The 20,202-nt window shown below is 51.8% G+C and overlaps 1 protein-coding gene across 3 annotated transcripts in view; it reads right to left on the bottom strand.

Moving 5' to 3' along the window:
* Positions 1-20,202, bottom strand: part of LOC146813554 (uncharacterized) — a 185,981-nt gene that overhangs the window by 79,688 nt on the left and 86,091 nt on the right. For all 3 annotated transcript variants that reach the window (XM_085620326.1, XM_085620327.1, XM_085620328.1), the window contains exon 2: positions 4,652-4,772. In XM_085620326.1, coding sequence (XP_085476452.1) covers positions 4,652-4,772 — 121 coding nt within the window. The remainder of the gene's footprint in view (positions 1-4,651; positions 4,773-20,202) is intronic.

The following is a 20,202-nucleotide window of genomic DNA, read 5'->3' as shown; positions in this document are numbered from 1 at the left end:
AACGGACTAGTCGAGCGGTTCAACTGCACGTTCAAGGGAATGATTGGGGGGTTGGAAGAGCCCCTCCGTCGCCAGTGGGATGTACTACTTCCGTGCCTCCTCTTCGCCTATCCAGAAGTTCCCCAGAAGTCCCTCGGCTTTAGCCCTTTCGAACTCTTGTACGGGCACCCTGTGCGAGGGCCCCTCAGCCTAGTCAAAGAAGGTTGGGAGATGGCCCCCCTAAAGACCCTTCCAGACGTCTTCAAGTACCTCCTGACCCTACGCAATCAGACCAGGCGATTCCGAGAACTGGCGAAAGCGAACCTTGAGGCCAGTCAGGAGGACATGAAAAAATGGTACGATCAAAATGCCTCCTCCATCGAATTCGAACCTGGCCAACAAGTGTGGGTGATGTCCCCCACCGAACCATGTAACTTGCAGGACAAGTGGACGGGGCCCTTCAAAGTGGTCGAACGCAAGAGCCCCGTCACCTATCTCATCGATATGGAATCTCCACGGAACCCCCTCCGGGTCCTCCACACCAACAGACTCAAACCCCACTTTGTGCGCTCGGAGCTCAGCCTCCTGATGGCTACAGACAGTGGAGCGGAAGAAGACTCCGAGCCTCTCCCTGATCTCCTGAAGACTCGTGAGAAAGATGGTTCCGTGGACGGGGTCCGGCTCTCCGATGCCCTCACCCCGGAACAGCGCCAAGGTTGCCGGGACCTCCTGCTGCAGTTTGCTACCTTGTTTTCCCTCACCCCAGGGGTCACCCCCTGGTGCTTGCACGACGTGGACACTGGGGACAGTCCCCCTATCAGACATCGGGCGTACCGTGTACCAGATCGGGTACGGGCCTGCATCCAAGAGGAGGTATCAAAGATGCTCACGCTCGGGGTCATCGAGCCCTCGGACAGCCCCTGGGCCAGCCCGGTCGTGCTGGTCCCCAAAGCTGCTGCCCCCGGCACCACTCCTGAGCTCCGATTCTGCGTCGACTATCGGGGCTTGAATGCTGTCACCAGAACCGACGCTCATCCCATCCCCCGAGCGGATGAACTGATCGACCGCATGGGGGCTGCCCGCTACCTCAGCATCTTCGACCTGACAGCGGGCTACTGGCAGATCGGTCTCACACCCCGGGCCCAAGAACGATCCGCCTTTTCTACCCCCGATGGCCACTACCACTTCAAAGTCATGCCATTCGGCATGAAGAATGCCCCAGCTACTTTTCAGCGACTGGTGAACCAGGTCTTGGCGGGGCTCGAGGAGTTCAGCGCCGCCTACCTGGACGATATCGCTGTGTACAGCCGCCACTGGTCCGACCACCTCCACCACCTCCGAGAGGTCCTGCAGGCCCTCCAACGGGCCGGCCTCACAATCAAGGCCAGCAAGTGCCAAATTGGTCAGGGGTCCGTGACCTATCTCGGACACCAGGTGGGAAGCGGTCTGGTGGCCCGTCTGCAACTCAAAATCGCTGCCATCCAGTCCTGGCAGCCCCCAGTCACGCAGACCGAGGTCAGAGCCTTCTTGGGGCTCACCGGCTACTACCGGCGGTTCGTGAGAGACTATGGCAGCATTGTGGGGCCCCTCACGGGACTCACATCCAAAAACCACCCGAAGAAGATCAACTGGACCCCAGACTGTCAAGCGGCCTTCGAGAAGCTGAAAGCCGCCATGTGCACTGCCCCTGTGCTCCAGGCCCCCGACTACAGTCGGGAATTCATCGTACAAACAGATGCCTCCGACCATGGCATCGGGGCGGTCCTCTCCCAGCTGAACTCCGAGGGACTTGACCAACCGGTGGCCTTCATCAGCAGACGCCTCCTGGCCCGAGAACAGCGCTGGAGCACCACCGAGAGGGAGGCCTTCGCAGTGGTGTGGGCCCTCAAAAAGCTCCGGCCCTATCTCTTCGGTACCCACTTCCGGGTGCAAACAGATCATCGACCCCTGCAGTGGCTAATGCAGATGCGGGGGGAAAACCCCAAACTATTGCGTTGGTCCATCTCCCTGCAGGGGATGGACTTCACTGTGGAACATCGACCGGGCCAAGACCACGCCAACGCAGATGGCCTGTCACGCTTTTTCCGCCTCGACGAGGAGAGTCCCCAAGAGGATGGGTGACTCTCCCCGCCTTCAGCTGGGGGGGGACGCATGTTGGACAGGCCACATGAAGGGCTTGCTCCCTCCCCGCATGACAGGGCCCGAGCCCCGGCCCTCCAGGTGTTACCCACAGAAACAACCCGCACCCCGTCTCCAGACGGGACTCCTGCCCCCGGACATCTCTGTATCATGGGGCCGAACCACTACCGGCTCCCTCGCCCGGCCCGGCCGCCATCTTGGACACTGCACCACGAGGCCGCGTGGCCTCAGCTCGACCCTAACCCTGGGCCTGGCCAGGCCCCGACATCCCGGCACCACCATCCACCCAGGAGGTGAACGGACCACTTGGCAGGTCAATGGGAGAAAGAAGTGTCGATGGCTTTTCCCCGCCAGGTGCCGATCGCCCCCCAGCTCCCCCGGGCGCTGGCTCCACCCCCCTGCTGGGTGTCTGGACTCCCTCATCCCGGACCTCCCGACCTCCAAGTGCGAGGGTCCGGACATCAAAGGGCACCAGACCTATAACTGGGGCAGCTCCAGAGCAGGAAGGCAGTTGTATCCTGGAGTCGAGAGACACCGAGAAGAACTCATCCTTGACGGACTACCGGCGCTGCCGTAGTCCTGCCTTGTGAACTATCATCCTGCCTGCTGGCGCTGCCTTCTGCATCCTCCATCCTCGTCGGGACCTGCTGGCGCTGCCGCGGACCGTTGTAACTACCACCTTCGTTGGGACCTGCTGGCGCTGCCGCGGTCCGTTGTAACTACCACCTTCGTCGGGACCTGCTGGCGCTGCCGCGGACCGTTGTAACGACCACCTTCACCGGGACCTGCTGGCGCTGCCGCGGCCCGTCCAGCTAGAACACCGAGCTCGAGGATTGTGAGCTATCCATCATATCATCGCATCTACCAGATTGGTAACCAGACTGTCCCGCTACCCCCTTTCCCAACCAAGAGACTAGAATCGAGGGGACCCCTGAGTCCAGACCTCCTTGTACCATTCTATCGTACCTAAGAGATCGCTTATAAAGAACGTTAAACCTTATCCTTGTGTGGTGTACATCTGTGGGGGGAAGTTACTCGTCTGTACGATCGCTGGAGACGGCTCTCCCCGGAGACCTCTCCCCTTGTCCTCGGCCGACCCTCCCGGTCCGTCTAACAGTGGTTGTGAGTGACCCGGATGGCCCTAATCGGGTCACTTCCTTCATGGGACACAGAGACAGAAAGATAGAAAGAGCGAGTAAGAGAAAGAGTGTGTTTGTGTGTGAGAGAAACAGAGAAAGAATGTGTGTGTGTGAGAGAGAGAGAGAGAGAGAGAGAAAGAAAGGGTGAGCGGCAGAGGGTGTGTGAAAAAGACAGAAAGGGAGAATGCAGTGAGACTGACGATATCCCACAAACTGCAGGCTAAACAACAGATATTGGATTAAGAAAGAAAGGCAGGGAGAGAGAGAAAGAGAGTCAGTGTGTGTGTATTCGTGTGTTTGTGAGAGAGTGGGAGTCACAGTTCCCTGCATTGAGACTAGGACCATCTCTCAGCCTCCAGAGGCCGCAGTCATCAGTTTCTACACTCCTTCGGTGAGCAGGCCCCTGAGGATCACATATTTCTGTGTTCAGCATCCGAGGATCACATGTTTCCATGTTCAGCGCCCGAGGATCACATGTTTCTGTGTTCAGCACTTGAGGATCACATGTTTCTGTGTTCAGCGCCCGAGGATCACATGTTTCTGTGTTCAGCGCACGAGGATCACATGTTTCTGTGTTCAGCGCACGAGGATCACATGTTTCTGTGTTCAGCGTCCGAGGATCACATGTTTCTGTGTTCAGAGCCAGAGGATCACGTTTCTGTGTTCAGAGCCCGAGGATCACATGTTTCTGTGTTTAGCGCCCGAGGATCACATGTTTCTGTGTTCAGCGCCCGAGGATCACATGTTTCTGTGTTCAGCACCTGAGGATCACATGTTTCTGTGTTCAGCGCCCGAGGATCACGTGTTTCTGTATTCGGCGTCCGAGGATCACAGGTTTCTGTGTTCGGCGCCCGAGGATCACATGTTTCTGTGTTCAGCGCTTGAGGATCACATGTTTCTGTGTTCGGTGCCCGAGGATCACATGTTTCTGTGTTCAGCGCCCGAGGATCACATGTTTCTGTGTTCAGCACCTGAGGATCACGTTTCTGTGTTCATGGAGGATTCATGGTAATCTGCGGTTGATAGATGTCACCCACGGAGGACCAAGGGTTCCCCCTGTCGATCCCTGTGCATTCACTAGGGTACAGACGCCATGCCCTCTACCACCGAATGTCACCTGCTCGATCATTGGCTGCAAGGAAGAGCTGACTGCAGGCTCTCTCCTGACACCTCACAATCTCATATTCATTTTATTTCTGCTTTTATGCATCAGATTCCAAACTTCCTGCACCAATAATATCACTGGTGTTTACAGCATAAATACAGTACAGTCTCACAGTTCACAAGTCAAAGCCAGACTATCAAGCCCTTGGTCTGGGGACACAAAGTGACGAGCAGCTACCACTCGACTCCCTCAGCTCTGAGGAATGGTCAACAATGTAAAGAGACTTTACCCAAGGAGATCAGGGCCTGGTCGATTTCCTTCAGCACGTTCTCATAAAGTTCCTTCTGCCACTTCTGTAAGAGCTCCCACTCCTCTTGGGAGAAACACGAGGACGCGTCACGGCCGGTGACCTGGAAGTGGAAGATAAAGGGGCGTCAGTCACTGCACTGAACTCGGATATATGCTGAGCTCGCCTTCTTCCATCCTAGAATATACCTCCCTTATGACTGTCTCTCACCTGGAGCTCTCCGGTCCAAGGAATAGCCATATTTATAGCATTGAGTGCATAGGGCTTGTGTGTAAGGCATGCTTGGTTTGTGCAGTGTGTAAGGCATGTGTGGTTTGTCCAGTGTGTAAGGCGTGTGTGGTTTGTCCAGTGTGTAAGGCGTGTGTGGTTCATGCAGTGTGTAAGGCATGTGTGGTTTGTGCAGTGTGTAAGGCGTGTGTGGTTCATGCAGTGTGTAAGGCATGTGTGGTTTGTGCAGTGTGTAAGGCGTGTGTGGTTTGTTCAGTGTGTAAGGCGTGTTTGGTTCGTGCATTGTGTAAGGCGAGTGTGGTTCGTGCAGTGTGTAAGGCGTGTGTGGTTCATGCAGTGTGTAAGGCGTGTGTGGTTCGTGCAGAGTGTAAGGTGTGTGTGGTTTGTTTAGTGTGTAAGGGGTGTGTGGTTCATGCAGTGTGTAAGGCGTGTGTAGTTCATGCAGAGTGTAAGGCGTGTGTGGTTTGTGCAGAGTGCAAGGTGTGTGTGGTTTGTTCAGTGTGTAAGGCGTGTTTGGTTTGGGCAGTGTGTAAGGCGTGTGTGGTTCGTGCAGTGTGTAAGGCATGTGTGGTTTGTGCAGTGTGTAAGGCGTGTGTGGTTCATGCAGTGTGTAAGGCGTGTGTGGTTCATGCAGAGTGTAAGGCGTGTGTGGTTTGTGCAGAGTGTAAGGTGTGTGTGGTTTGTTCAGTGTGTAAAGCGTGTGTGGTTCGTGCAGTGTGTAAGGCGTGTGGTTCATGCAGTGTGTAAGGCATGTGTGGTTTGTGCAGGGAGTAAGGTGTGTGTGGTTTGTGCAGGGAGTAAGGTGTGTGTGGTTTGTGCAGAGTGTAAGGTGTGTGTGGTTTGTTCAGTGTGTAAGGGGTGTGTGGTTCATGCAGTGTGTAAGGCGTGTGTGGTTCATGCAGTGTGTAAGGCGTGTGTGGTTCATGCAGGGTGTAAGGCGTGTGTGGTTCATGCAGGGTGTAAGGCGTGTGTGGTTTGTGCAGACTAAGATGTGTGTGGTTTGTTCAGTGTGTAAGGGGTGTGTGGTTCATGCAGTGTGTAAGGTGTGTGTGGTTCATGCAGTGTGTAAGGCGTGTGTGGTTCATGCAGTGTGTAAGGCCTGTGTGGTTCATGCAGTGTGTGAGGCCTGTGTGGTTCATGCAGTGTGTGAGGCCTGTGTGGTTCATGCAGTGTGTGCGGCCTGTGTGGTTCATGCAGTGTGTGAGGCCTGTGTGGTTCATGCAGTGTGTAAGGCGTGTGTGGGTCATGCAGTGTGTAAGATGTGTGTGGTTTGTTCAGTGTGCAAGGGGTGTGTGGTTCATGCAGTGTGTGAGGCCAGTGTGGTTCATGCAGTGTGTAAGGCGTGTGTGGTTAATGCAGTGTGTAAGGCGTGAGTTGTTCATGCAGTGTGGGAGGCCTGTGTGGTTCATGCAGTGTGTAAGATGTGTGTGGTTTGTTCAGTGTGCAAGGGGTGTGTGGTTCATGCAGAGTGTAAGATGTGTGTGGTTTGTTCAGTGTGTAAGGCATGTGTGGTTTGTCCAGTGTGTAAGGCGTGTGTGGTTCATGCAGTGTGTAAGGCATGTGTGGTTTGTGCAGTGTGTAAGGCGTGTGTGGTTTGTTCAGTGTGTAAGGCGTGTTTGGTTCGTGCATTGTGTAAGGCGTGTGTGGTTCGTGCAGTGTGTAAGGCGTGTGTGGTTCATGCAGTGTGTAAGGCGTGTGTGGTTCGTGCAGAGTGTAAGGTGTGTGTGGTTTGTTTAGTGTGTAAGGGGTGTGTGGTTCATGCAGTGTGTAAGGCGTGTGTGGTTCATGCAGAGTGTAAGGCGTGTGTGGTTTGTGCAGAGTGCAAGGTGTGTGTGGTTTGTTCAGTGTGTAAGGCGTGTTTGGTTTGGGCAGTGTGTAAGGCGTGTGTGGTTCGTGCAGTGTGTAAGGCATGTGTGGTTTGTGCAGTGTGTAAGGCCTGTGTGGTTCATGCAGTGTGTAAGGTGTGTGTGGTTCATGCAGAGTGTAAGGCGTGTGTGGTTTGTGCAGAGTGTAAGGTGTGTGTGGTTTGTTCAGTGTGTAAAGCGTGTGTGGTTCGTGCAGTGTGTAAGGCGTGTGGTTCATGCAGTGTGTAAGGCATGTGTGGTTTGTGCAGTGAGTAAGGTGTGTGTGGTTTGTGCAGAGTGTAAGGTGTGTGTGGTTTGTTCAGTGTGTAAGGGGTGTGTGGTTCATGCAGTGTGTAAGGTGTGTGGTTCATGCAGTGTGTAAGGCGTGTGTGGTTCATGCAGTGTGTAAGGCGTGTGTGGTTCATGCAGAGTGTAAGGCGTGTGTGGTTTGTGCAGAGTGCAAAGTGTGTGTGGTTTGTTCAGTGTGTAAGGCGTGTGTGGTTCATGCAGTGTGTGAGGCCTGTGTGGTTCATGCAGTGTGTGAGGCCTGTGTGGTTCATGCAGTGTGTGAGGCCTGTGTGGTTCATGCAGTGTGTGAGGCCTGTGTGGTTCATGCAGTGTGTGAGGCCTGTGTGGTTCATGCAGTGTGTGAGGCCTGTGTGGGTCATGCAATGTGTAAGATGTGTGTGGTTTGTTCAGTGTGCAAGGGGTGTGTGGTTCATGCAGTGTGTGAGGCATGTGTGGTTTGTGCAGTGTGTAAGGCGTGTGTGGTTTGTTCAGTGTGTAAGGCGTGTTTGGTTCGTGCATTGTGTAAGGCGAGTGTGGTTCGTGCAGTGTGTAAGGCATGTGTGGTTTGTGCAGTGTGTAAGGCCTGTGTGGTTCATGCAGTGTGTAAGGTGTGTGTGGTTCATGCAGAGTGTAAGGCGTGTGTGGTTTGTGCAGAGTGTAAGGTGTGTGTGGTTTGTTCAGTGTGTAAAGCGTGTGTGGTTCGTGCAGTGTGTAAGGCGTGTGGTTCATGCAGTGTGTAAGGCATGTGTGGTTTGTGCAGTGAGTAAGGTGTGTGTGGTTTGTGCAGAGTGTAAGGTGTGTGTGGTTTGTTCAGTGTGTAAGGGGTGTGTGGTTCATGCAGTGTGTAAGGTGTGTGGTTCATGCAGTGTGTAAGGCGTGTGTGGTTCATGCAGTGTGTAAGGCGTGTGTGGTTCATGCAGGGTGTAAGGCGTGTGTGGTTTGTGCAGACTAAGATGTGTGTGGTTTGTTCAGTGTGTAAGGGGTGTGTGGTTCATGCAGTGTGTAAGGCGTGTGTGGTTCATGCAGAGTGTAAGGCGTGTGTGGTTTGTGCAGAGTGCAAAGTGTGTGTGGTTTGTTCAGTGTGTAAGGCGTGTGTGGTTCATGCAGTGTGTGAGGCCTGTGTGGTTCATGCAGTGTGTGAGGCCTGTGTGGTTCATGCAGTGTGTGAGGCCTGTGTGGTTCATGCAGTGTGTGAGGCCTGTGTGGGTCATGCAATGTGTAAGATGTGTGTGGTTTGTTCAGTGTGCAAGGGGTGTGTGGTTCATGCAGTGTGTGAGGCCAGTGTGGTTCATGCAGTGTGTAAGGCGTGTGTGGTTAATGCAGTGTGTAAGGCGTGTGTGGTTCATGCAGTGTGGGAGGCCTGTGTGGTTCATGCAGTGTGTAAGGCGTGTGTGGTTCAAGCAGTGTGTAAGATGTGTGTGGTTTGTTCAGTGTGTAAGGGGTGTGTGGTTCATGCAGAGTGTAAGATGTGTGTGGTTTGTTCAGTGTGTAAGGGGTGTGTGGTTCATGCAGTGTGTGAGGGGTGTGTGGTTCATGCAGTGTGTAAGGCCTGTGTGGTTCGTGCAGTGTGTAAGGCGTGTGTGATTCATGCAGTGTGTAAGGTGTGTGTGGTTCATGCAGTGTGTAAGGCGTGTGTGGTTCATGCAGAGTGTAAGGCGTGTGTGGTTTGTTTAGTGTGTAAGGCGTGTGTCGTTCATGCAGTGTGTGAGGCGTGTGTGGTTCATGCAGTGTGTAAAGTCTGTTTGAAGCTTAAATATCCAATACTTATACTTAAGATTCAATAAATACAGTTAGATTCTAAAAATGCTAATCAGTCAAATGGATGGAGTACAGTTATTAATAACGGAGTACATTTATCATCGATTGATCGTTCCATTTGTACTCTCGAGATCCAGACACATCTGAGGTCTTGAGCCGGGCAATGCTGCCTGCGTCACCGCCGGGCACATACATGCAAGCAGTGGGCGGAGTTTCCCAGATTGGCAGGCAGCAGCGGCGTCTTGACATGTTCTCAAATTCAATTGCCGAAAATCTGGCCGCAGTCAAAACCTTCTAAGTGTCATTAAAAAGGCACCGTTACAAATGACGTGCATTAGAGTCTCCGAGTGCCTCCAGAGTTTTTAATATTTTAAATATCATATTAAAATGTTATATCTGTGCTCCTGTCTGTTTTCCATCTGTGCACATTCCATTATTTCCATCTACATTTTATCCCCCTAGATATTGGTTTTTGTGAGGTCATTTATGGAGAAGGTTACTCTATCATCTAAGGGCTAGAGCGGTCAACCTTGAAGCTGGGAACCGGGTTCGAGTCCCGGATGGGCCACTCAACATCCTGTGATTTTGGGCAAATCACTTAATCTCGCCGCGCCTAACAAAATGAATCCGTTGGTCTGTAATGCAACTGATGCTCATGTAAAGCGCTCTGATACCTTTGGGTCGAGTTTGCGCTATATAACCCCCCCCCCAAAAAACAAGCATTTGCAATGCATTAGGTCTTGCAAATGTTTTCAAGTTAGAGCTGTTGGCGTGGAAAATGACAATGTTTTTTACTTTTGCTTTTTTGTTTGCAGTGGTGGGATTATATGTGCATTGCTCTATTGCCACTGGCAGGACCTTGCGGTGCTGGAGAGCAAGTCAATGGGAAACAAGCTATGAGAGAGGGGAGATCAGAGTGATATCCTGCCTGAAAAAAAAGTAACAACATCCTGGAAAAAGCAAACATTCAAACACTTGCAGTGAATGCAACGCCCGTGTAATGTGAGCGGAATCAGCATGGTCACCACGGGGCTCGCGGCCTGCAGCGACGCGCCGCTGGCGATGGAAGGGCACAGGGAGCCGCATCTCCAAAGCTGCAATTAAAATATAAAGCGCCAAGTCCCTCGCGGGCTCATAGTCCAGCTTTACAGCGTTTTTTGGCAAATTTGATGATGTTCATACTGGAGCCCTAGTTCAATTCCTTTGCACCCAAAAGGGCAACATTGGAGATGATGACAGAAGGTGGTGCACCCAGAAAAATGAGGGTATATGGCAGGTCATGCAATCAGCGATAATCCCATAAACGCCACTCCTGGACTTAGGGGCAGAGTGGCGCTTCTCACTCGATGCCAAAACACACCATCAGCTGGCGCGGGGGTTTCTGCACGGGACTGAAAGCATTTGGGTTTTGCCCTAGACACAGAGATGATATAGGCTTGTTATACCAGCTCTGAAGCCAGAATGAGGGTTAATGGGCAGGTGGCCCAAACACTTAATATACAGAGCAGGGAGAGCAGGGTTTCCACCTTGATTGAAACCTCAGGCTTAAAGAAAAGGTAATAACTTCATTATCAATGGCACGTGACTAGGGCCAGATAATCTTAAATTATCTATGTTCACTGATGATGTATTTACTGGCCATGGCAACTTATCCAATAAACTCAATCTCAGCGCTCCTTACGAGAGTTAGATCAATACAAAATAGTAGGCTTTAAAATTAATATGACAAACTTAGAGGCATTAAATCTAATTGGAACATTGGAATGTGCAGCGCTCCATTGCAAACAATGGAGTCTCCGAGCTTCTACGGGCCGGTTAAGGACCGCAGAGCAACACTTCAATGCTGTTTGAACGAAGGACTCTCGGAGCCCGAGGGAATTTCAATCCCCTCAGACTTCGAAAGGCCTTCGTTTAATTTGTTAGAACATTCTGTCCTCTAGTGGCAGAATGTCCTAATAGCCTTATAGCCCTTCGTAGCTGGGCTATACCAGCTATTAAAGTCCCGCTGCCTTGTTAAAGGCCCTCGCCTTTGGCTCGGGCCTTTAACCCCTTCAGTGCCCGCCCCTTTCCCCGCCCTGTGCCGGCCGTTGTATTAGCGGGCGGGGTCTATGACGAGCTGGACTCGTCATGGGCACAGCGCCACCGCGGCCCATGACGAGTCCAGCTCGTCATGGGCACTGAAGGGGTTAACGCTGGAGTGGGCCTTTAATAGCCGGTATAGTCTGCTACGGCGGACTATAAGGCTATATTATTTCCACCACCACCCTTGAGATTTTTAAAACCATGACAACCTTTTGATGGAAGGACTAACCAATCAAATAATTAAAAATAAGTATAAAATCAGCGGGGAACTTTTTAGTCTTAGAAATATTACAAGAAAGAACTTACTAGGTGACACACCCAACAAACATCATGGCGTGGATTTTTAGCTTCACTCAAAAGGACACTTTGACGTAAGGCACTTTTTTATGGCAGCACTCAAAACCAGAAAAAAACATGCACGTTCTTCACTGGAAGAGGGAAAAAGCTTTGGGTCGCCTAATTAAAATGTTCCAACATCCTACACATTATAAGCTGCACAACTTAGATAAAAGTGAGACTGGTGAAAAGTGGAATCTGAGAAACAGTGATGTCACATACACCACATCATGGCAGGGCGCTCACCGTGGAAATCGCCATGGGTCAAAAGAATAGACAGAGATAAAGCAGCTATAACAGCATTAGCCATGAGGGAAACTAGGAGCGTCTGGGATGAGGTGGGGAGGACCCAAAATATATCAGCAGTTCAAGGTCTTTTATGCTCTTATTTGGGAACCCAGATTGTGGCCTGGTATCAAAAGGCAGCTGTTTAAAGAATTCAAACAGACCATGTGTGTCAAACTGGGAGACCTTTTCGACAGAAGCAAAATATTTTAACAAATAAAAGCAAACATTGTCCTATGAAAAAGGTGACGATTTAGATACACAGAAATTAGATGCAGGACACTGCACAAGGGAAATAAAGAATGTGCACCCAGTTTTCAAGCCACATTTGAAAAACTTTGCAACTGACCTTCCTGGGGCAACACTTGATAACAAAAAAATACACCAAATTCTACAGAAATTGTACGTGAACAGAAAATACATTTTCAACAGGAATGTAAAGGAGAATTGGGTATTACATTTAGGGCATAAGAATGCACAGCTATCATCTGCATCACTAGGCGGAAAACAATCATTAAAACAAGCATTTGCAATGCAATAGGTCTCGCATTTACGAAAGTTTGAGCTAATGACATTGTAAATGACAATGACTTTTATTTATGTGTTGTTTTTAAAACAGATATATAAAAGGCATTGTCATTTACAATGCCGATAGCTTAAAATATCGCAAATGCGAGACCTATTGCTTTGCAAATGCGTTGGGCGCCCGCGCTATAAATAATTTTTAAAAGCGTTTGGAGAGAGCGTGTCCTGCCTGCAAGGCACAGCAAAGCTATTTGGGAAAATAGTGTTCAGAGGCTGTAATTAAGCCTACCGAGTAACAACACACGTAAGAGGGGGTGTCGCTATGGGAGGTTACAAAATGTGACAAGGCGGTACTAAGGAGGGACTACTGAGCCTAATGACCAATGAATAGCCACAGTTTACAGTGGACAATCACACAAGCCGATGAGAAACATGGGTGGAGAGTGGGTGGGGCTTCAAGTCCCTACCCGAGTACAGCAGGCCTCGCAGAGCAGCGCATGCACTGCCCAGGCTCGACCTAAAAAGGATAGTTGCTCATCTAAACAGAATAATTGGTTTGCCTATAGAAACTGCAAAGGAGTAAAAATTAAGGAGATATCACACAGTCCCAGAGATTTCAGGCTTCAGAGTTCAAGTAAGGAGCCCTATAATGCCATATGCACAGGGGCGGCTCCTCCATTAGGGCGGAGGAGCGTTGCCCCACTGCTTTCTCGCAGTGTGAGAAGCAGAAACATAAAATGGTAAAACTACCATTTTATGTTTCTCCTTCTCCCACTGCGAGAAAGCAGAAGGGTTTGTGTTGGACAGGCCACACAGAGGGCTTGCTCCCTCCCCGCACGACAGGGTCCGAGCTCCGGCCCACCAGGCATACCCCCGCGACAAGCACCTGTGCCCCGTCTCCCGCCGGATCTTCTGCCCTCGGACCACTACTCATCACGGGGTCCAGCCCCACCGGCTTCCCCGGCCGGGTCAAGCCTCCATCTTGGGCCCTGCACCACGCGGCTGCGTGGCCTCACCCCGACCCCAACCCTGGGCCTGGCCGGCCCCGACATCCCGGCACCACCATCCACCCAGGAGGTGAGCGGACCACTTGGCAGGTCAATGGGAGAACGAGGTGTCAAAGGCTCTCCCCCGCCAGGTGCCGATCGCCCCCAGCTCTCCCAGGCACTGGCTCCACCCCCTGCTGGGTGTCTGGACACCTTCATCCCGGACCCTCCGACCTCCAAGTGCGAGGGTCCGGACATCAAAGGGCACCAGCCCTATAACTGGGGCAGCTCCGGAGCAGGAAGGCAGTTGTATCCTGGAGTCGAGAGACACCGAGTGAACTCAGCCTTGACGGTCTACTGGCGCTGCCGTAGCCCGCTCTTGGGACCCATCGTTCTGCCTGCTGGCGATGCCGCGGCCTTCTGCAACCTTCATCCTCACCGGGACCTGCTGGCGCTGCCGCGGACCGTACATCGACCATCTTCCTGGGACCTGCTGGCGCTGCCGCGGCCCGTTGTAACAACCATCTTCACCGGGACCTGCTGGCGCTGCCGCGGACCGTACATCGACCATCTTCCTGGGACCTGCTGGCGCTGCCGCGGCCCGTTGTAACGACCATCATCACCGGGACCTGCTGGCGCTGCCGCGGACCGTACATCGTCCATCTTTCTGGGACCTGCTGGCGCTGCCGCGGCCCGTACCACCTAACCACCAAGCTCGAGGATTGTGAGCTCATCATCTCATCCGAACTACCTGACTGGTAAACAGACTGTCCCGCTACCCCCTTTCCTACCTTGCAAGACTCGAATCGAGGGGACCCCTGAGTCCAGACCTCCTTGTACCATTCAACCGTACCTTAAGAAGTGCTTATAAAGAACACTGAACCTTATCCGTGTGTGGTATCTGTCTGTGGGGGGGAAGTTACTTGTCTGTATGATCGCTGGAGACGGTTCTCCCCGGAGACCTCTCCTCCTGACCCCGGCCGACCCTCCCGGTCCGTCTACCTTTTCTAACAGTTTGGTTGGGGGTGGGCTGGTGGGCGGATCTGCTCAAGGGCAGGGGAGGAGTGCCTTAAATAGCCTACCCATAGATGCCCGAAATAGCCTACCCATAGATGCTCGGCTGGTCGGCGTTACCAATTACAATGCTGCCATTGCAGCGTTGTGATTGGCTTAAGGTAGGCAGGCTGCCTGCTTCCTGTTTCCGCTGGACCCAGCCAGGAGCTGAAACGGCACGGGACCCGGGAAGGTAAGTATTTTTTTTTTATTAACCTCCTCCCTGCCCGTGCATACCCTCCACCCGCCACATGCAGGCCGCGACTGCATATGCAGCACTAAAATAACTAACAAGTGTCTAGAGAAGATTGGAAAAGTTAACAGTCAGGGAAAGAAGACCGGGGGAGAGAGGAGGTAGAGCTGAGGAGCTGGACAGTGCAAGGCCGGCTGAATGAAGGAGCAATCGTTATTCCATGAGGCAGAGTGGAAGCAGACAGAAGAATCCTGCATATGTGACGAGACAGCGTGTTCATTCCTGGAGACACCTATGGTTAAGAGAAAGACTGGTCTGTCAGGGTGCTTGTGAGGCCGGCGGGTCTTCAATCTCTTTTCAAAGGACAGAACAGATCTCTTTAGGGATGCTCGTCCATATTTGTAAGGAAAATCCTAATTAGTGCACGGTGAGGTCAAGACCAGTGCGCTGTTCCTAGGCGCAGTGTGTGACAAAAAAACCTCTCTGTGCCGTGCAGAAATTCTGAGCCACTGGACTGGTTTGAGATCAGAGGGAGGGTACCATGGCAGTTCCCTTAATCTGTCACTAACCAATTGCCCGTGTACTTTATATTAGAGCCTTATAATAAAGCGTTCAGCCCTGGGTCACTTCAATTAGATGTCCTGGAGCAATCATTCAAACGTCTAGGACCCCCGAATTCCCAACCCGCTGATGATGGTCATCGGTCCTCGACCCGCGTTAAGCCCTCCCTCTTGAAACTGCACCTGAACCCCAGAACTTATCCTCATTTGGTGGGTGTCACCATCTGTTCTGTGATCCCCACCCTCCTAAAAGGCAGCATCTCTCCAGTGACTTCCATCAGGCTGCCCTCTTTGCAAACCTGCATCACCCTCCCAAAAATATATTTACCCCATTCAACTTAATGATGTCACCCTCCTAACCATCTAGCCTCACTCTCAACTGGCATCCAACTGGTAGACATTTATGTCAACCAAATTTGAGCCAATGCGCCCCTACAGTGGTTCTCTTTCATTGGTCGAAACCTGAAAGACGTCAATAAATCTGTTCAGCTCATATTTTGGCACACCGATGTGCCAAGCAAACATATCGAGCCATGGCTCTGTGGAGCGATCCTGCCCAAACCATGCACCTTCTCTTGCATGCGCACTCCCGTATGACATCACCCCGTGATGTCATGTCAGCAGAAAGCAGCACGTCTGGCTGCCCCTCTGCTACTCTTGACGTACCTTTTCCTGTGGTGACCGAAAGTGGCAGTTAAAAAAGGTGCAGGTTTGTGGCAGCATCAGTGAAATATGTATAATACGGCAATAGATATAAAGCTTTGTGAAGGTGAGGCAAGGTTTCCTTGCCGTTGACAAGAAAACATGCCAAGGGCTTTCAGGTGCTGGTGCAGAGAGAGAGGGGCACCATCTTGACACAAACATGCCAAGGGCTTTCAGGTGCTGGTGCAGAGAGAGAGGGGCACCATCTTGACACAAACATGCCAAGGGCTTTCAGGTGGTGCTGCAGAGAGAGGGGGGCACCATCATGACACAAACATGCCAAGGGCTTTCAGGTGGTGCTGCAGAGAGAGAGGGGCACCATCTTGACACAAACATGCCAAGGGCTTTCAGGTGGTGGTGCAGAGAGAGGGCACCATCATGACACAAACATGCCAAGGGCTGTCAGGTGGTGGTGCAGAGAGAGGGCACCATCATGACACAAACATGCCAAGGGCTGTCAGGTGGTGGTGCAGAGAGAGGGCACCATCATGACACAAACATGCCAAGGGCTTTCAGGTGGTGGTGCAGAGAGAGGGGGGCTCCATCATGACACAAACATGCCAAGGGCTTTCAGGTGGTGCTGCAGAGAGAGGGCACCATCATGACACAAACATGCCAAGGGCTTTCAGGTGGTGGTGCACAGAGAGGGCACCATCATGACACAAACATGCCAAGGGCTGTCAGGTGGTGGTGCAGAGAGAGGGCACCATCATGACACAAACATGCCAAGGGCTTTCAGCTGGTGGTGCAGAGAGAGGGCACCATCATGACACAAACATGCCAAAGGCTTTCCGGTGGTGGTGCAGAGAGAGGGCACCATCATGACACAAACATGCCAAGGGCTTTCAGGTGGTGCTGCAGAGAGAGGGCACCATCATGACACAAACATGCCAAGGGCTGTCAGGTGGTGGTGCAGAGAGAGGGCACCATCATGACACAAACATGCCAAGGGCTTTCAGGTGGTGGTGCAGAGAGAGGGGGGCTCCATCATGACACAAACATGCCAAGTGCTTTCAGGTGGTGGTGCAGAGAGAGGGGGGCACCATCATGACACAAACATGCCAAGGGCTTTCAGGTGGTGGTGCAGAGAGAGGGGGGCTCCATCATGACACAAACATGCCAAGGGCTTTCAGGTGGTGCTGCAGAGAGAGGGCACCAACATGACACAAACATGCCAAGGGCTTTCAGGTGGTGGTGCAGAGAGAGGGCACCAACATGACACAAACATGCCAAGGGCTTTCAGGTGGTGGTGCAGAGAGAGGGCACCATCATGACACAAACATGCCAAGGGCTTTCAGGTGGTGGTGCAGAGAGAGGGCACCAACATGACACAAACATGCCAAAGGCTTTCCGGTGGTGGTGCAGAGAGAGGGCACCATCATGACACAAACATGCCAAGGGCTTTCAGGCGGTGCAGAGAGAGGGGGGCTCCATCATGACACAAACATGCCAAGGGCTTTCAGGTGGTGGTGCAGAGAGAGGGCACCATCATGACACAAACATGCCAAGGGCTTTCAGGTGGTGGTGCAGAGAGAGGGCACCATCATGACACAAACATGCCAAAGGCTTTCCGGTGGTGGTGCAGAGAGAGGGCACCAACATGACACAAACATGCCAAGGGCTTTCAGGTGGTGGTGCAGAGAGAGGGCACCATCATGACACAAACATGCCAAGGGCTTTCAGGTGGTGCTGCAGAGAGAGGGCACCATCATGACACAAACATGCCAAGGGCTTTCAGGTGGTGGTGCAGAGAGAGGGGGGCACCCTCATGACACAAACATGCCAAGTGCTTTCAGGTGGTGGTGCAGAGAGAGGGGGGCACCATCATGACACAAACATGCCAAGGGCTTTCAGGTGGTGGTGCAGAGAGAGGGGGGCACCATCATGACACAAACATGCCAAGGGCTTTCAGGTGGTGGTGCAGAGAGAGGGCACCCTCATGACACAAACATGCCAAGGGCTTTCAGGTGGTGCAGAGAGAGGGGGGCTCCATCATGACACAAACATGCCAAGGGCTTTCAGGTGGTGGTGCAGAGAGAGGGCACCATCATGACACAAACATGCCAAGGGCTTTCAGGTGGTGGTGCAGAGAGAGGGGGGCATCATGACACAAACATGCCAAAGGCTTTCCGGTGGTGGTGCAGAGAGAGGGCACCATCATGACACAAACATGCCAAGGGCTTTCAGGTGGCGGTGCAGAGAGAGGGCACCATCATGACACAAACATGCCAAGGGCTTTCAGGTGGCGGTGCAGAGAGAGGGCACCATCATGACACAAACATGCCAAGGGCTTTCAGGTGGTGGTGCACAGAGAGGGGGGGCACCCTCATGACACAAACATGCCAAGGGCTTTCAAGTGGTGGTGCAGAGAGAGGGGGGCACCATCATGACACAAACATGCCAAGGGCTTTCAGGTGGTGGTGCAGAGAGAGGGCACCATCATGACACAAACATGCCAAGGGCTTTCAGGTGGTGGTGCAGAGAGAGGAGGGCACCATCATGCCACAAACATGCCAAGGGCTTTCAGGTGGTGCTGCAGAGAGAGGGGGGCACCATCATGACACACACATGCCAAGGGCTTTCAGCTGGTGCTGCAGAGAGAGGGGGGCATCATCATGACACAAACATGACTGGCAAGAACACCAGGCCATGGATTGTGCTGTGCAGTTCCTGATGCAACATGTCCGATGCTGCAACTTTCCTGCACGCACAGTTTATGGGCTCACTTGGACACAACCCTGGGGTCTGCGCTCCGTTTCCTTCTCAAACGTTCATTGGACAGGAGAGGCCCGAGGCTGTCTTGGAAAACAACTTCCTGCAAAAGAAAATCTGTCATTGAACAGAGTCGTACATATAAATGCTGAAACGCAAATGAATTCTCATACGTCCTCCAAGTCCCCTGAGGCAAATGGATTCAATGTGGTGTTTTCACTTTTCTTCTGTTTTTACACTTCTTATGTTGAAACGGGTTCTTATCTATGGGACGCTTGTGATTCTGGCTCAGTCAGTCACTGCCCTCCCCGGGGACCTGGGAAGTTTGTGCCAATAAACCCGATGACCCAGAAGAGTGCAGATGCCCACCAATGTCCAAAGTGACAGGAGGAGGCCCCTCAACAGCAAGGCGGGACTGAACGCTGCAGGAAAGCAAGGGGTGCCCGCAGTAGGATACACGCATTAAAGAAAAGAGTGCTTACAGAGTAAACAAGACGTACTGTGTAACAACCGAGGTAAAAGGGCCAGTCCTCATGGGAGGTTACAAATGAAGACAAGGCGGTACTAAGGAGGGACTAACAAGCCTGCTAACGAATCAGAAGTCAGCATTTACAAAGGACAATGACAACAGCCAATGAAAAATATGGGTGGAGAGTGGGCGCAGCTTCAACATGCGCTGCCCAGGCTCGACCTAAAAACAGAGAGGACCTCTCGAGGGTAACTGAGGTTTATGAAGTGCGCTGCATCCTGATTGGCTAAACATATACTGGTTATCCTGGGAGTTGTAATTGTGTTCTATTTGTTCCAGGAAGTCTTTAGTGAACATTGTTTTTTTCTATGAAAGCTTATGTATGCTGTTGGCGTTGGATTATAAGGAATTTAACATATAGTCCTCACCCCCGTGTACTTAACAGAATTCACACTTTCCATCACAATGGCTAGTAAATTTGACTTTCATGCTGGTATTTTCTTTAGACTGCTTTCTCTTGTTCACAGCGCCCTGTAGGTCATGCTACTGGACCTACTACAGCATAATTCAAAGACGTACATGCCTTCTAGATCCCTACTTCTAGCCACCCATAACCTGTTAATCCTTCCCAGATGATTTTTAAAAATATTTTTTATTTTTTAATTTTTACAGGCTTTTTTATACACATAGAAGACATACAAAAACATTTGTCTGTCGGGTTCGTCGCCCTTGGGTTACAAGGTAACTCGGCTAGTATAATGTAATCTTTTGGTCAACTCCCCCAATGCTGGCTAGATTCATATAGTGAAGAGAGAGGTCTTAAAGTGGGAGTGTATAAATCGAGGAAGAGGATAGGATAGAAGCGCGACTGCATACTTTTCTCAAGCATAGGTCGTCCTTTTGTTCTGGTCTTTGCCATGGCTCCTGATTGGAGCTGTTTCTTATGGCGGGTCATAAGGGACTAGCACCTTGTCCAGCGCTTCCCATAGGCCTCTGGATGACGCCTTCCACGGGGTGTATTGCATTGCCAGGTTGTCTTCTCTCCTAAGGTGGATGATCCAATTGAGCTAGTTCTTGTAGGATGTTTTTGAGGAGTCTTTCCAGTTATTCAGCACCAGTTTAATTGCCGCTGTCAGGAGTAGGTCCAGGAGTTCTCTCTCTCCCACTGTGGGGAGGTCTGTTCGAATGAACGCGGTGATAAGTGAGGCAAAGTTCCTTGTAATCTTGCACTTAAAAACATTGTCTATAAAGTCCATCACCTTATCCCAGAAGCTCTTGAGCCTTGGGCATTGGAAGACCAGGTGTTCTAAATCCCCCCTCCCCATGTCGCAATATCAGCATGTTGGGTTATCTCTGAGCCCTAGTGTGTGTAGCCGGGCTGGGGTCCAGAAAGTGTTGTGAAGCAGCCATAGTTTGGTTTGGGCGAGAACTGGTGTGATTTTATTTCGTGTGGCCGATGCCCCTATCCTTTCCCACTCCTGTTCTTTTAGTGGGGGTTGTAAGTGTGTGTCT

The sequence above is a fragment of the Triturus cristatus genome, chromosome 7 (assembly GCF_964204655.1).
Source record: "Triturus cristatus chromosome 7, aTriCri1.1, whole genome shotgun sequence".
Lineage (NCBI taxonomy): Eukaryota > Metazoa > Chordata > Amphibia > Caudata > Salamandridae > Triturus > Triturus cristatus.
Note: the sequence above shows the minus strand (reverse complement) of the source record. Positions and strands in the feature narration are given on the sequence as shown.